The sequence below is a fragment of the Saccopteryx bilineata genome, chromosome 2, assembly GCF_036850765.1.
Source record: "Saccopteryx bilineata isolate mSacBil1 chromosome 2, mSacBil1_pri_phased_curated, whole genome shotgun sequence".
Lineage (NCBI taxonomy): Eukaryota > Metazoa > Chordata > Mammalia > Chiroptera > Emballonuridae > Saccopteryx > Saccopteryx bilineata.
The window spans coordinates 18,779,976-18,795,776 of record NC_089491.1 but is presented as its reverse complement, the minus strand read 5'-3'; the positions used below and the strand labels follow the sequence as shown (position 1 = coordinate 18,795,776).

Here is a 15,801-nt window from a genome sequence, read left to right as displayed (position 1 = left end):
TTCGCTGGGGATGCTAACCTCCCTCATTCCTAAAATCTCCTGACAGGTGTGGTACTTCTCACTTGTTGCCCCTTTATTCCTGAAATGATTTACTGGTTCTTCAAATGAATTACTGGTTCTTCACACCAGCTGGGCATCATGGGAACGTTTGAGACACAACCACTTGGACGTGTTTTAGAACAACTTCAGTCAGCCCCAAAGTTGGAAGAAATTTTAGAGCGAAACTAGTTAACTCTTTTAGGCAAAATATATTATTCCGCTGGTAGAAGATGCCTCTGTTTTAGATGAAATTGGTTTTGCAGCTCTCTCATGGGATGGTCAGGAGTCGCATTAAGAAGAAAGCACCAGCACCTGGATGGTTTGGACTATGCATACTCCAGTAATAATACAGATTAAATATAAGGAATGGGGATGAGTTAGTTTCCATATGACATTAATCCACTCACATATTCCTTAGGCATTTATGAGGCTCCTCCTCCACTCTAGTTATTAGGCTGAGTTGGGAATACAGGTGTGAAAGACTCAGTAATTTTCAATCCAGACATCCAACCTGCCTGGTGAGTGAGATCAGCTCATAGACAGACTGAAAAAGAGAAAAAAGCTATGATGTTGGAAATCTGGGAACCGTGAAAGCACAGAGAAAGGGCACTTGACCCAGCTAGGAGGGGCGTCAGGGAAAGAGGATGAAGGATAGACCTGCTGGAAGAGACACTGTTGCTGAATCTTGGAGGGTCAACGAAAGGAAATCGAGACACAGGAGATATCCTTGTAGGCAAAGGAGACAACCCTTGGGAGAGTAGAGAAGGAGGAGATGGAATGGCCGGTTCGGAAAGCTGCAGGAAGCAGCCCATTAGCAGAGTTTGCTGTGTGCCAAGTTAAGGAAAACAGTCTTCTGAAAGCAACGGGGATCTATCATAGGATTCTGTGCGAAGGAGGAGCACGGTTAGATATGTCTTAGAGGCAGAATACTTGAGCCCAAACTCTTGAGTTTATCTGAAGAAGACATGAGGTCTCAGACCTTATTTGAAGAACGTTAGTGGTGCAGTGACCAAGAACTTAAGACTGTGGTTTTCAAGGACCTTAAGCAGGTGCGAACCACTATAAGGGTAGGCTTTCTAGTAGACACTTTCCCTAAAATCTCATTCTGAGCTGACACGAGCAACTGAAGCCACCGTCCCTCCCCAGCAGTGAGCTCTCTAGGGTTGTTGCTTTGCTTTGTTTTGTTTTGTTTTTTTCTGCTTCCCATCTAGGATTCCAGTGGTATTACAAATTACCGGAGTTTCTAATCAAGCTGAGTTCATTTGTGTCCCCCTATTGGGTTGAAATAGTTCCATTATAAATAAATACATTCTTTTCTTTAGGTCACTGCTTTTGTTTCCCTTTCCATTTGTTTACATGGCTCCTTGCAATTTGTATTGAAACGAGCCCACGCAGCACCCTCTTTAATCATTCCTATCCTTGGATACTCCGTAGGATCGAGGGCTGGGAAAATACAAGAGGAATCTCTAATTAAGGTTTCCCCTTCAAGCCTGACCTCACCCCAGTGTCATCATTATGCAGACTGGGCCCTGTGCCTCTAGACCTGTGTCACATTCCCTCGCCATTAGCCTGTGATGGCGTTTGATCATACCCAGCACTTGACTGAGGCGATCTAAAGGGAGTTCTCCGGTTTCCAGTTTAATATATGGGGAAACCGAGGCATGGAGCGGTGAACTAACACGCCAGTTACCCAGTCACCAGTGCCAGATCAGGAGGTTGAATCCAGGGTTTCTTTATTATTATTATTATTCAGTGAGAAGACGGGAGGCAGAAAGACAAACTCCTGCATGTGCTCCAACCAGGACCCACCTGGCAAGCCCGCTAGGGGAACAATGCTCTGCCCATCTGGGTATGTGTTGCTCCATTGCTCAGCAACCAAGCTCTTCTTAGTGTCTGAGGTAGAGACCATGAAGCCATCCTCAGCTCCTGGGGCCGATTCACTCCAATCAAGCCATGGCTGCAGGAGGAGAGAAGAGAGAAGCAAGAGGGGGAGGGGTGAAGAAGCAGATGGATGCTTCTCCTGTGTGCCCTGACGGGGAATTGAACCTGAGACTTCCACACGCTGGGCTGATGCTTTACCACTGAATCAACCGACCAGGGCCCAGGGCTTCTTTCTTTTAGGATAAGGATTGTTACCAACAGCTTAAACCCCAGTGTTGGCTTGTTCTTTAAGGTAAATTCTCATTTCCCTAAGATGCAGCTTTCTAAGTTTTCCAATAGGGCTGACGATCTCTGCTTATCTCTAATAGTGTCCTTCGGACACGCCTCAGGAATGCGGAGGCCTGGCCTTTTGGCTGCATGTTCTGGACAGACGGAAATGGATAATTTAGTAATGAGAAGCGGCCCCAGCTGTGTCTGTCCCCACACAGTGCAGGGAGCCCGGCGGTCTCAGGCGCTGGAGCTGAGCTCTTTTCTTCCAAAAGGAAAAGAATCTTTCAAGTAAAAGCTCAACTGTGGAGACAGAACAGCTCAACTTGGCAATGCCTCCTCACTCGCATCAAGACTCCCGGCCGGATAGAGCAGGTTTCTAAATGTGTCATCAAGAGAAGGGCATGAGTCTGGGTGACGGAGCTCCTTCATGTCAGGAGGGGTGGGCTGAGACAGAGGCATCCAGCTGCCCTGTGCAGTTGCACTGTGAGCCCATCACCGCCGGGGTCTTAGCAACGCTCCCCTCGCCCTCATGCCCAGTATCACACAACAACAAAAGCTTTCAGAAGAGTGCAGCATTTTAACTATATTTGGACAAGAAGATATGCTTCAAAGGTGTCAGATAAGAGTCATTCATTCATTCAACCGATACTTCTTGACAGTCTAATAGGTTTTCACACTACCCCTCCCAATGGGATGTGCTTTTATCCATGCTACCTGGCCATTTCATGGAAGGCAGGTAGCAACAGGATGGTTTGACTTCAAACTCTTTTTCACTACAATCTGCTCAGTTCGCAGCACAAAGCATTCACGGAGCACTGAGTAAATGGATGTAATGAAAACAGAAAGGCCGGTTTTGTTCTGTTGCCTTGTCGTCGCTGTCTTTGTTATTCCTGGCCACGTGTTTGTATCCATTCCTCACCATGTTCCCCTCGGTGTGGGGGGCATGGGAGTGGAGAGCGATAGAGAATTCCCCGGGTGAAGGCCGGCAGAGGTAGCTGAAGGGCTCCTGAGACTATAGCAGGAGAATCTGAATAGCAGAATCCAAGGATGTTATTCAAAGAGAGGGACTCGGTGTGGCTTTGTCAGCAAAATGTCAGGGCACCTTTCCCCTCCCCTCTCTCTTCCTGCTTCTCTTTTGCTCCATCTCCTTTCTCCCTCTTAACTCTTGTCTCTACCAATCTGACTACACAGCAACTCTTTATTTAGGCACCTCTTTACCTACCTCTATCCACCTTTCTCTCCTCCATTCCCAGGTTCCACTGACTAAGCAGACAGATATTTTAAGGTCTTAAACATAATAACCAGCAAGAAATTAGCCTTCATGAGAACTCAAATCTAGCCCCAATTCCTGACACTCTAAGGCAGGGATAGTCAACCTTTTTATACCTACCACCCACTTTTGTATCTCTGTTAGTAGTAAAATTTTCTAACCACCCACCGGTTCCACAGTAATGGTGATTTATAAAGTAGGGAAGTAACTTTACTTTATAAAATTTATAAAGCAGAGTTAGAGCAAGTTAAAGCATATAATAATAATTACTTACCAAGTACTTTATGTCAGATTTTTGCTAAGTTTGGCAGAATAAATCTTTATAAAACAATTTACTATAGTTAAATCTTTTTATTTATACTTTGGTTGCTCTGCTACCACCCACCATGAAAGCTGGAATGCCCCCTAGTGGGCAGTAGGGACCAGGTTGACTACCACTGCTCTAAGGTGTCTTTAATGAGGAAACAGATTAAGTCATCTCAGAAATTAGATCTTCTATGATCTCATTATAATCTTACCCTACTTGTCTTCATATTGGAAGAGGAGAAAGGCATTAGGTAGTAGGTGACGGGCTGGCATTGGACACACCATCTCAGGAAAGCACCAGATAAATGTTGTGGTCTTCATTCTTTCTCTTTTTTGGATGAGGGAAATGAAGTTCGGAGAGGTTGGGTTATTTAAACCCCACACACCCTACGTATGGCAGCATTGGGTTCTGAAACTGTCTTCACCTGATGTCAAAACCTATGCTCTGTACAATTCCCTTTACTGGGTTCCTAATGAGTGTAGCCTGGATGGATGGCCGGTCAGCCTAGGGTTTATTCTATGTCAGTTGGCCACCTTCACTCAGACACTGGCATTACCAAGAATGGCTGAGCCTGTACTCTCTGTGCTGCAACTGCCAGGCATGCTACTGGTCGCTGGAGTCCTCAGCTGGCTCAGACTCATCTTTAAATAATTGAATTATAATGAATTGATTTATTCTGGCTCTTTTGATAGCGGTTCACTATGTAAATTGTTAGCAGAAATAAACAAGGGATTTGGGAGCTTGGAAGGGGCTCAGCACTCTGCCGCCCCTGAATTCAGTGACTCCTTTTCCGGATGGTCAGCATCCTAGAAGTCCAAGCCTTAGCCCTACTTGACCCGAGCTGTCTCTTCCAGGAAATGCTTCTTGAAAGTGTTTCGAGTATTGAATTTCACAAGCAGATTTAATTCAGTCGCTCAGAAACACGTTCACCCCCTTAGAAGATGAGGCCCGTTGTTTTAGAATGCGCAAAGCTTGCTTATGCCTCTTTTCTGTGTGAGTTCTATGACTATCCTGAAAGATTATCTGGGCTGGAACAAACATTTCTGTACTACAGATGGGAAGCCAGAGGCTGAGCAGGGAAGCTAATGGCGCAAAGTTATACAGCTCACATACGGGACCAAAGTCAAGTCCTGGTTTGAAGTGGGGCTCCAATGCTGCCTAATGCTCCAATGCTGGAGTAAATAGGAGAAGGCTGTCCTAGGTCAAGCAGTGCCCTTAGGGTGAGCACATATTCCGATTTGCCTGGGAAATTCAGTTTTTCCTAGATGTGCCTATTGCCTGGACATACTTTTTATAGAATCTCTGATATCTCTGTCACTCTCAGAGTACACTAATGTGAATAATAAATTGTATGGTCACCTAAGACCCTGGATAGGGACTAGATTTCAAGGGGCTCACAGAATTCCCGAGGAGGTATAGCATGTAGACAGTGGTTGCATGGTGTGATACGTGTGAAGGTGGGGACCTTGATAAAATAGGAACCCACACAAGAAGGGTTATTTAACTTTGCTTAGAAGAGTTGGGACGCTAGCACAGAATACCTGACATTCGAGTAATTAAAAATAGGCAGGGTGAGCTCTTTTGGCTGCCTACATCTACATTTCTCCTTGTGTTATTCTGTGTAGACTGTCCAAGAAACATGCATAGGTCCTACCTACTTAGACGGCATCTTGCTAACTCTGCGCTTCTGTGATCTTTGTCCTTATGACCCTGAATCCTTGCAGCCAGCTGCAGCTTTATATTGTCCCAAGCAGACATTTTTTTGCTGTGATTGGAGTTACATGGGGGCTTGGTTGACCTTACATGAAATGCCAGAGGTTTCTAACAAGCCCTTAGAGCCTCCAGCATTAGACAGGAAGGGCCCCTAAAGTTCCAGTGGTCTAACCCTCTTCTCCATAATAATGATGATTGAGCCAAGAGAGGAGAAGAGTCTTGTCTAAAGTAACAGAGCAATTTAGTGACAGAGCTGGGATTTGAGCCAACCCCATTCTTGGATAGAAAGTCACTCTTCATGTGAAACCAAAATCCTCCTTGGAGTTAAATAAACTTCAGTTTGTGATTATGGGGTTCTGTGGAGTCGGGTGTTGTACCCAGTACATGGAATGTGACACCTGAGTTTGAAACCCGCACCCTACAGTAACACACTGTGTGATTGTGGGCAGATGATTAATGATACCTGAGATCTTCTTTTCCTAATCTGAAAGACTAAAATAATCATTAAAATCATAATACCTCTTCACCAGGTGGCTGTGGGCTCACTTGGGGTCATGAAGCTGAAAGTGTTTGTGAGTTTGTGTGTGTAGAGTAAAAATCATGTAAAGTCTACCCTCTTAATAGAATTTTAAGTGTACAGTCCAGTATCGTCAACTATTTAAACACAATGTTGTTCAGCAGATCTCTAGAACCTAATCACCTTGCATCACTGACAGTTTATCCCCACTGAACAATAATTCTCCACCCCCCCTTCTCAGACCCTGGTAACCACCATTCTACCTTCTGTAATTTTGACTACTTTATATACATCCTTTATATACATCATAAGCGTAGAATTATATAGTATTTTTTTTTGTGATTGGCTTATTTCATTTAATTGTAATGTCCTCCATGATCAGTCGTGTTGTCTGTCTGGCAGGGTGTTTTCTCTTTTTTAAAGCTGTATAATACTCCATTGTGACTATCAGTGATGGGCTTACTAGTGCCGATGATTCTGCTCGCCTGATCCCACAGCTGTTGCTGATAGCTGAGGCCAAAGGACAAATACCTACCTGTTCTCTTCTTTCTTCATCCGTCTCCTGCAGATGAACCCAGCCGATGCTACTTCCATGATGGTGATGGGGTATGTGAGGAGTTTGAACAGAAAACTAGCATCAAGGACTGTGGTGTCTACACGCCCCAGGGGTTCCTGGATCAATGGGCATCCAATGCTTCAGTTTCCCATCAAGACCAGCAATGCCCAGGCTGGGTCATCATCGGCCAGCCAGCAGCATCCCAGGTAAGAACTTAGCCCTGGGTGGCATTTCCTGCAAATGTTCAGATCTCTGCTTTGCACCATCAGGCCTTCCCACCTCAAAAGGAGTGTCACTGGATGTGATCACTTAACCTGATCTCTAGTTAAGTGTAATTGCAGAACCTCATAAGTACCACTCATGTCTTCAGCGATTAGACATGGTTGAGCTCGGCACAGGGAATATCAGCATAGTGGAGGAAATGACTGTCCTCCTAGGTCCCAACCTATTATAATTCATATTTGGGGAAAGAATTCCATTTTGGATATACCACTGGGATTCAGTGGGGCAAGAACACCTTCTTTTGAGGGTGTGGGGAGGTGTTAAGTTATGTCCTCCTTAAGCACTCTTTTTTGAATTTGCTGTGTGGCCATGGACCAGTCTCCCCACCTCTCTGGGCCCCACTGTTTCCCATCTTTAAATTAGAGAGTAGTTCAGCTTGATGGTCTCCAAGGACCTTTCAGCTCTGTAAAGCTGTGACTCATTCCCTAGTCCCTTAATGCACTATTTATGTTCCAGGGTTCTTCCCCAAAGGACTTTCAGCTTAGTTTAGGGAGTAAGAGTGTTGGGGCCACCAGAGCTCATGTGATTCTAGGCATGGTTGTGCTGTCCCCAGAGCCCTCTTTCCAATTATCCTGCTGAGCAAGCACCTGCCTTCTTCCGAGACTCCCATTTCCCAGAGACATGTCTCCATGCTTCTGACCGCTGGGCCCAGTGGCCATCTATCTCTAAGGCCTTGTCGACGAGTCCTTATTCTTAGCCGTTTCTCTTTGATACTCAAGGTCAGGGGGTTAGGCCTGGTTTCTGGTTGAAAGAGAGATGTGACCTTCTTCTGGGGCCCAGTAAAAAAAAAAAATAATCATTGGATGAGGTTCATGATGGGCATACTTCATTTATAATGTTTATTTTATAGGTTTTATTGGATCATTTTTCATTTACTTATTTGCTTATGTTTATAGTCATTAGATTCTTTATTCGTTTGCATTTGTTCATGACTGCCTGATAAAAGGAGAAAGAAATGGGAATGCAGTATTTTCTGATGCTTCTTATGTACAATGGCAGCCTGGTGAATGAATCAATAAATGAATGAATGAATGAATATCTAGGATTCATCCTGCCCCATGCCACTTCTGTACTTGGTGAATTTATCTAACAAACTCTAATGATCTGTGCATCTGACTCCCCCATTAAGCTGCTGGTTCTTTGATAACTGAGTTTTATTCATTTCTGTTCATTCATCTTCAAAGACAAGATCTTGGTAAGATGAGGTGTTCAGGAAATGTGTCTTTAATTGACTGTGGAGTCACACACAGACACAGACACGCACTTGCATACACACTGCTACACACAAATGAACAACACTAAGAGGAAATGTTCAAGAATCATGACTCTATGACGGAGAATGTCCTACGCAGGAATGGCAGGGCGGGCTGGCAACAGAGCCAGGAATTCCAAATTCAACACTAGCATCCAGTTCCTAGAAATTTTTAAAAAACATCACTCAAGCAAGGGACTCATTAACACACTCGGACTCTCACTTGAGCAAGAAGTGAGGTAGCAGCTGCACTTCAAAACCACCCGAAGGTTGTTGCTACTAATGTGAGAAAAAAGAAGACTTCTTTAGTCTCAGCGTTTGAAAGAGACTTCATGGGGCAATTACTCCACTTCTGTACAGAGGGGGGCTGTCAGGAATTATGGGCGATTATCTCTTCCTAACAAAAATCCAATTAAAAAAATCATTATAAATACTACAAAGAGGAGACGAGGAAACAAAATCATCCTATTGAATTATTCATTGTAACCAATTTTATTTTAATGAAATCGAGTAGGTTCCATTACTCTGGGCTTGGACATAATCTTTGTTACAAGGAGACTTCAGCTGTAACTAAATTTGCCGTAATGAGATCAACACACTGGAGAATTCAGGGTCGGGGAGGGAATGTGTGTGCAGGCTGGGTGAGGGCCAGGCAGGGTGGCCAGGAGGGCTGCCGAACAGTCTCCCCAGGCCCCCTCTGAAACCAGGGGCCTAGAAACCATTCATGCACATGCCCCATTGTGCATACACACACGTACACATGCGTGCACACACACAGCCTGTGTAATTCTGAGCAAGGCTCTTCATGAAGTGGAAACAAGCTCCCTTCTGACAGCAGAGCAGAGTGGACAGTTATACTGTGGCCCTCGTCACCCTCTGCAGTGGTTAGAGGAGGCTGGTCATTCATTTTCACCCTGTCAGGGACTCCGGTGAAGAGGTCGATGGCTTGAGAGGAGTTGGGAGGTACTGACATGCGCCTTCCTCTACACAATTAAACTCTCCTCCTCCTCCTCCTCCTCCTCCTCCTCCTCCTCCTCCTCCTCCTCCTCTGTCTCACTCCCTTTCCAGCTCTGTCTCTTTTACACACACACATACACACACACACACACACACACACACTCACTCTCTCACAGGAATGGGTCATATAAGAGCATGGTCCCAGAGACTGGGAACCAAATCAGATACAGGAGAGTGGGGGAGGGGACCAGTGGTTTTGCAGGTCCGCCAGCCACCATCCTGGGCTCTCATAGACAGCTCGTAGCCAGTCCCCTTGCCGTTCCTCAAGCTAAGCTTGATCAGCTCCCTTGTAGAAACTGAGACATGGAGTGGCTTCCGCAAGGTCACATCGCCCATCAGCAGAGAGCATAGGCTTGGAAAGGTCTCATGGAAGGTAACAGAGGACTCTATGATCGTATTATATTCCATATAACATGAAGTAACTAGATTCCTGGAAAATATCACCGGGAAACCTGCAGAAAGAATTGTAGATGGACAGATCTCAGTGTTGGGGCCACTAGACCCCAGGAGGTGCTTGAATTCTCCTCCACCCGACTCATGGTTCAAGCTGACTCCATTGCCTACCTAGGCGGTCCTCTTCCCTGGTTCTCTGGTGCTCACTAGGACGTCCGGTGACCTGGGCAGTAATGAATGACCACACTCGTTCCCATTTTCTCTTTCCAAACCACTTTTGTCCCACTCTGTCTTTCCCTGGTGCTGTAAAGATGATAAATGCCAGTGTCTGTTGGACTTTTGTGCCTAGTTCTGTGCTGGAGTCTATGGAAGAGACAAAAAGAAGTGAAAAACTCAGCCTCTGACCTGGTCAGTGGGCAAGACTTGGTCATGAGGACCCTACGAAGCGGAGTAGCGCTCTCAGAATCAGGTGGCGTTCTCACGTGTGGTCCTGTGGAGGTCTAGAACACTCAATAAACTTCAGTTTCGATTTTGGATAAGCCCTCCACTTCTGACAGTTCCTGATCTCTCTCGTCCATTCTTCTCCAGCAAGATTCTCAAGTTTGCTTAGGACTTTCGTTCCTCCTCCCTAAACATTAAGTCTTATATCCAGATGATATCGGCAGTATCAGAACTTCCTGGCTGTGCAAATGGGGCTGAACACCCTATAATAAGAGACATTCTTTGGATATTTTGGTCACACACCTTCCTGGCTCAGCTGGAATTCAAGAAGGCCCTGAGACAAAAACAAAAACGGGAAGTAAACCCAGAGAACCACATGCTCTCTCTTCTGGGCACCTCCTCAGAAACGAACTGGTTTAAAAGTACTTTTGCAAAGATCCTGTCTTGTTCTCATTTCTGTCTCCATTTTGTGCCTTTTCTCTAGTGCTTTCCCCGAGAGGCTGCCCGAATGAGATGCAGGGGCTCCTTCCTCCTGCCCCGCTCCCAGCATTTCTGAGGAACCCCACTCCCTCTCCTCCAGGCCGGCACCTCCCTCCTTCTGCATGGCCTCCCTCCTTCTGCACGGCCTCCCTCCTTCTGCATGGCCTCCCTCCTTCTGCATGGCCTCCCTCCTTCTGCATGGCCTCCCTCCTTCTGCATGGCCTCCCTCCTTCTGCATGGCCTCAGGAGGAAACGGACATGCTAGAGCCATCAGGAATGGGCAGTGCTCTCCCAGGAACTATGGACCTTCAGTCAATCAGCCGATCGATTTGGTTAAATCTTTTATGGGTAAAACTCAGATGAAGGATTTCCAGGGCAGTAGTTCCAGGGACAAACCAAAGAACCCCTTTCTCAGAATGAGAACGAGCCGCAGTAGGATGGGGTGCCCTGTCCCTTGGAAAGCTCCCCAATCATAAGGTGTTCCAGTCAAGCTGAGCCGGGTGGGGGTAGGACAAGGTGGTTCTGCACTAGAGATGTAGGCAACTCTGCTTCCTTTGTAACCGAGTCTCTGACTTCATGTTACATCAGCCCTTTCATGGGTGCATCCATCCTTTGACTCCTCACTTGGAGCCGCCTTCCCCGTCTCTTGGCATGTCTATAGTACGCTGCGCCGCCGTCAGAATGCAAGTCCTGACTTGTATCATGTGGTAGCGATTTTGTACTCGTTCATTACTCATTGGATCAAGCAGAAGACTCATTGGATCCACTGAGACACGTGAGGAGGTGGAGAGCGCAGCACCGATGGGGTGACCTGCACACGGTGCAGATACGGCTTCGCTCTCCTAGCGGCCCTTCTTACTTGGGGACCTCGAGCAAATGACTCCTCTGGGAACCTCAGTTTCCTCCTGGAAAGAGGGAATGATGGCATCTACCTGGTGGAGATTAAGGATGTAAATCAGAAAAAGAAAAAAAATAAAGCCAGCACTGGGCATCTCTTTCCCCCCCACTTCCTGGGGAGACCAAGGTCAATGCCCTCTTTCATCCACGGCAGGCTCCCCTCCGCACCCTCTCCCCAGAGCCGGCCGTGGTGACCCGCCCAGCACGCCAGCACAGTCCGCATTTGGCTGAGTTAAGTACATTGTGGTAGCAGGTGTTTCCCGCATACTCAGGACTGTGCCAGGCGCTTTGAGCAGCTGCAGAGAAGTCCTGGCTTTTTTGCTGCCCTCATAGAGCTCACCGTTTCATCCGAGAGGTCGGTCCACCCAGAACCCCAGCCAAGACCCGAGAGTGTGAGCTTCAGAAGGACTTACCCGGAGGAGGAAACCACGCTACTATCAAGTGACCCCTCCAGCAGGGGTAAGCACCACCCTGTAGGGATGGAAAAGTCCTTCGCCCACTTTCAGAAGGTCCCGGACAAATTATAAAAATAACATTCACCACGTTCCTCCAGGCTCCGCATCTGTTTTTTAGTTTTTTTTTAATCCCCCCAAAATGGCTACAAAAATAGGAATCGCAGTTCTCACTTTACGGATTAGAACAGTGAGGCTCTGATGGCTGTGTGACCCGCAGTGGGGCGGCCCTCCCCGGGGCAGGACCAGGAGGCGGCCACATGCTCTTACCGGTGTTGCGCAGGAAGAGGCAGCCACGCCGGCTTCAGTGACGGGCATGGGAGAGTAAGCCAGGAAGGAGAGCTGGAGTCTTTTGCTTCTTATCATATGTAGAGTGTGTTCAAGGATCACCAAGATGACGGGAGGCCCCCTTCTTCATCCCCCCCAGTATTTATCTCCCCACTGTCTTGGCCATGTTGCCCAGATCTCCACCTATAGGCACTCTTCAGAACGCCATTGAAGATGGGTGCATGAAAACACGGGAGAGGCATAGGAAACATTTGACGTTGTCAACCCCTTGAGTGTCCAAAGAGACTTCTTAGATCTCGGAGGTATGCCTGACTATTGCTGGGTTATAGGAGAAGAAGAGAGAGGCGGAAACTTGGCTCCGTTTAGTTTGTCACAAGCCATGGGCTATCCACAGGAGCCTGGAAACGTCAGGAAGTGAGTGGGGATGTGTGTGTACTCCTTGATGGCCCCAACTCTGAGCCAGGAGGGCAGGACAGCTAGTCCAGGTGTTCTTCATCCTGTGTCTACACCCACAGGCTTCTCTGGACACAAAGGTAAAGCTCTCCAGAGGCACTTACCATGCTGTCAGTGTAGGGATTGTGGGGACATGGGGGGCCTAGGGGAGACGTTTCCTGTGGGAGTGGCTGCTGAGCTGGAATGAGCTGGGGATAGGAGAGGAGTGTGGATGGAAGAGCAAAGTCAGAGGGAGAGAGAGAGACAGAGAGAAAAGCAGAAAGACAGAAAAACAGACAGGGAAAGAGAGATAAAGGGTAGAGAGAATGAGAGGGAGGGTAGAGGAGAAGAGACAGAGAAACAGTGGAGAGAGAGGGGGGAGAGACAGAAAGAGACAAAGAGACACACGGAGGGGGAAAATAAGAAACATAGAGACAGAGAAAGAGATGGGGGAGAGTGAGAGAGATGGAGGGAAACACACACACACACACACACACACACACACACACACACAGATAGACATTCAAAAAAAGGCCAGTACAAAATAAGGGGAAAGTCAAGAGACACGAGCTAGGAAGGTATATGGGGACATCCTTCGGCTGCTGGAAATGTATAGGCTTTCTCCTGAAGGTGCCGAGGATCTCTGCAGAGCTTCTAAGCAGAGGGCTGACAGGATCTGGTATTCATTTGAGGATGGCGCGTGATGTCCGTGGGGTACCTCCTGTATGCCAGGCCTTGTACTAGGAAGCAGGAAACCCCTTATAAAGCTGAGAGGCTTCACTCCCTCTCTCTCATAATGAAGAAACGGAGTCTCAGGGCCATGGACGGCCTCACCGGTGGAGCGCTCTCTTGTACTTAACTCTTCTCACACCATGCTGCTGGTAGGATATGGGGAAAGCCTCCCTCAGAAATCTCACATCCAGAAGCAGCTCTCTGAGGCTCTTTAGATGATGTTATTTGCGAAGGGCAGAGAGGAATCTTGGACTCAGTGCCCAGGGCTGAGATCACTTCCCAGGGTTGTCCTTCCCCACGCGGCTCTTCCGCAGAGCGTTCAGCCCTTCCCGCTGGTGAGACGGGACAGCATCTGCCCATGGCGGAGGAAGGAGGAGAGGCGAAGGGAACACGCTGAAATGTCCGAGAAGATTCCAAGCAGTTTTCTCAAATACCCATGGGATCTGCTTTCTCCTGGTGGTTTCTGAAAAATTTTTCAAAAGCACATGTGCGAGTCATCTAAGGAGACAAGAACAGAGAGTCCCGTGGCCTATTACAGCCTGTCCTGCTGGTGTGGGGCACCCAAAAATCCCTCTAGGAGAGTAAAAAAAAAAAAAAAAATCTTGCCTGTGTCAGAAAGGAGCCCCCTGGGCTGGTCACTATAACTGCCTTGAACTTGTCAGGAAGCGTTGGGCTGGGAGAGACTTTAAACCTATCAGATCTTCAGGATCCCAGCAAAGAACTGTCCTGCCAGACCTCTCTTGTTCCCTCCCTCCTTCATTCCTTCCCTCTTTCAATACCTATGAAATGCCAGGCACCCTGATTGGCCTTAAAAACTTTAACAAAGGTTTTAAAGAAGGAAAAACAAGACTTAGGATCAGCTCAACCTCGTTCTCAGTTCTAGGGTCCACCACTTACTAGCTCTCCACTTTGGGAAAGCCACCTGTTTCTGTTGCTGTCCGATCCTTATCTATAAAGTAGGAGGAATCGCATCTATCGGGCAGCAGGTGGTTGGCAAGGATGAGGCAGCTGAGCCAGAAACGCCATTCTCCTTCCGACAGCAACTGAGTTGTTTTTTTTTAAATGCTTCTTTCAGCCTGTGAAGTTTTAGCAACTGAAAGATCCAATTAGGAATGATTATCTTTGGGTTTTTTTCCCCTAATTTGTATTATATTTAAAAGAAATACTCTTTTGGTCACAGGCCTCTAAGCAGAGAGGGACTTTGAGAGTCTCTTGGTCTAACTTAATTAAGATTTGGCTTTGATTAAACAACATCCCTAAACCTCTTAACCTCCTATCTGTTATGTAATAATGGTCCTGCTATTTAGATTCAAAAATAAATCAAATCTTACTGCGGACTCCCTCTGTCCGAAGCAGCCCTTTCGGCAGCGGGTTGAGTTTGAGACGGATGACCCAGCCCCTCCAGCCGCCCGTCCGCCATGTCCGTGTAGAAGAAGGGGACACTGAAACCCGTCCTTCTAGTGAGAACAGAGGACGTTGGCCGCCTGCTGCCCTGTGTGGACAGACAGAGTTAAGCTCAGAGGGAGCCCCAGGGAAGGGGAAGGGTGAGCCCCGACGGAAGGCGGGACCTCGCACATCTCGTCATGCAGCAGGAATGCACGGATGGAACAGGGACGGTGCCGCGTGGCGCAGGGAAGGCCCGGTTTGAAGAGCACGCCATCATCGCTCGCCTGCCAGGAGACTCCTGACTCGAAGCCCAAGAACGAACGAGCCAGGCTCTGCGGTTTGGGGCTGCTTCCTCCGGCTCCCCGCCGGGAGCGGACCCGGCCTTGCCAGCTCCCTCCGCGGCCTCTCCGGGAAGATTCCCTGGCTTCTGTCTCCCCTCTCCTTCCTGCCTGACCTGCTGCCATCGCACTGTCTCTGCTCTCCAGGTCTCCTGTCCCTGCGCTCAGCCTGCGGACCGGGACCCCTTCCTCCCCTCCCTGCCACTCACCCGGTCTCCCTTCCAGCCCCTCCCTTCTCCAGGCTTGCCTTTCATTTGCTTGTCTTTTTAAAATTATTGTTGTTGTAAGTGGGGGCACTGGTGTTTAGCCAGCGTGGCCTCCGCTGTATAATTTGGTTTCATGTTCTGTACCCAAGAAACACGTAAAAAATGTAAACAGGGTTCTCTCTCTGAGGCCGGGATGCACTTGGGAGCGAGAGCCGCTCCAGCTCGCTGAGCCGGCTGCTCCTGCTGGCGGGCGGTGCGGAATTCTGCCCAGAACCGGCGCTCCTTTCTCTGAGCCTGAAAGTAAACTTTCTTAAGCCAGGCCCCAAGGATAGGGCTCTGGGGGAGTTGGGGTTTCGCTGCATGCACGATTTTGTTTTTTGGTTTGTTTGTGTGTGTGTGTGTGTGTGTGTGTGTGTGTGTGAATGTGTTTGTGTTTATTTCCTAAGCCCCTCCCCTCATTTCTACTGCCCTCTCCATCTTTACTTTCTAATTCAGCCTGGATGTGTCATGTATCGAGTCATAACAAAAGGGGCCTTCTGTCCCCTCCTCCACCCCAGCCATGGGTTCTTCAGACTCCCCCCTAATTCTTCAGCCAGATTCAAGTGCCAGGAGGCCCTGGGTACTGGGTGCACGTTCCCTTTGCAGAGAGACA

General features: G+C 47.8%; 1 protein-coding gene across 1 annotated transcript in view; it reads left to right on the top strand.

Annotated features, from left to right (window-relative positions):
* PAPPA (pappalysin 1) overlaps positions 1 to 15,801 on the top strand; it is a 242,666-nt gene that overhangs the window by 138,063 nt on the left and 88,802 nt on the right. Inside the window, exon 10 of the mRNA XM_066256394.1 lies at positions 6,566 to 6,759. Within this exon, the coding sequence (XP_066112491.1) occupies positions 6,566 to 6,759 (194 nt within the window). The remainder of the gene's footprint in view (positions 1 to 6,565; positions 6,760 to 15,801) is intronic.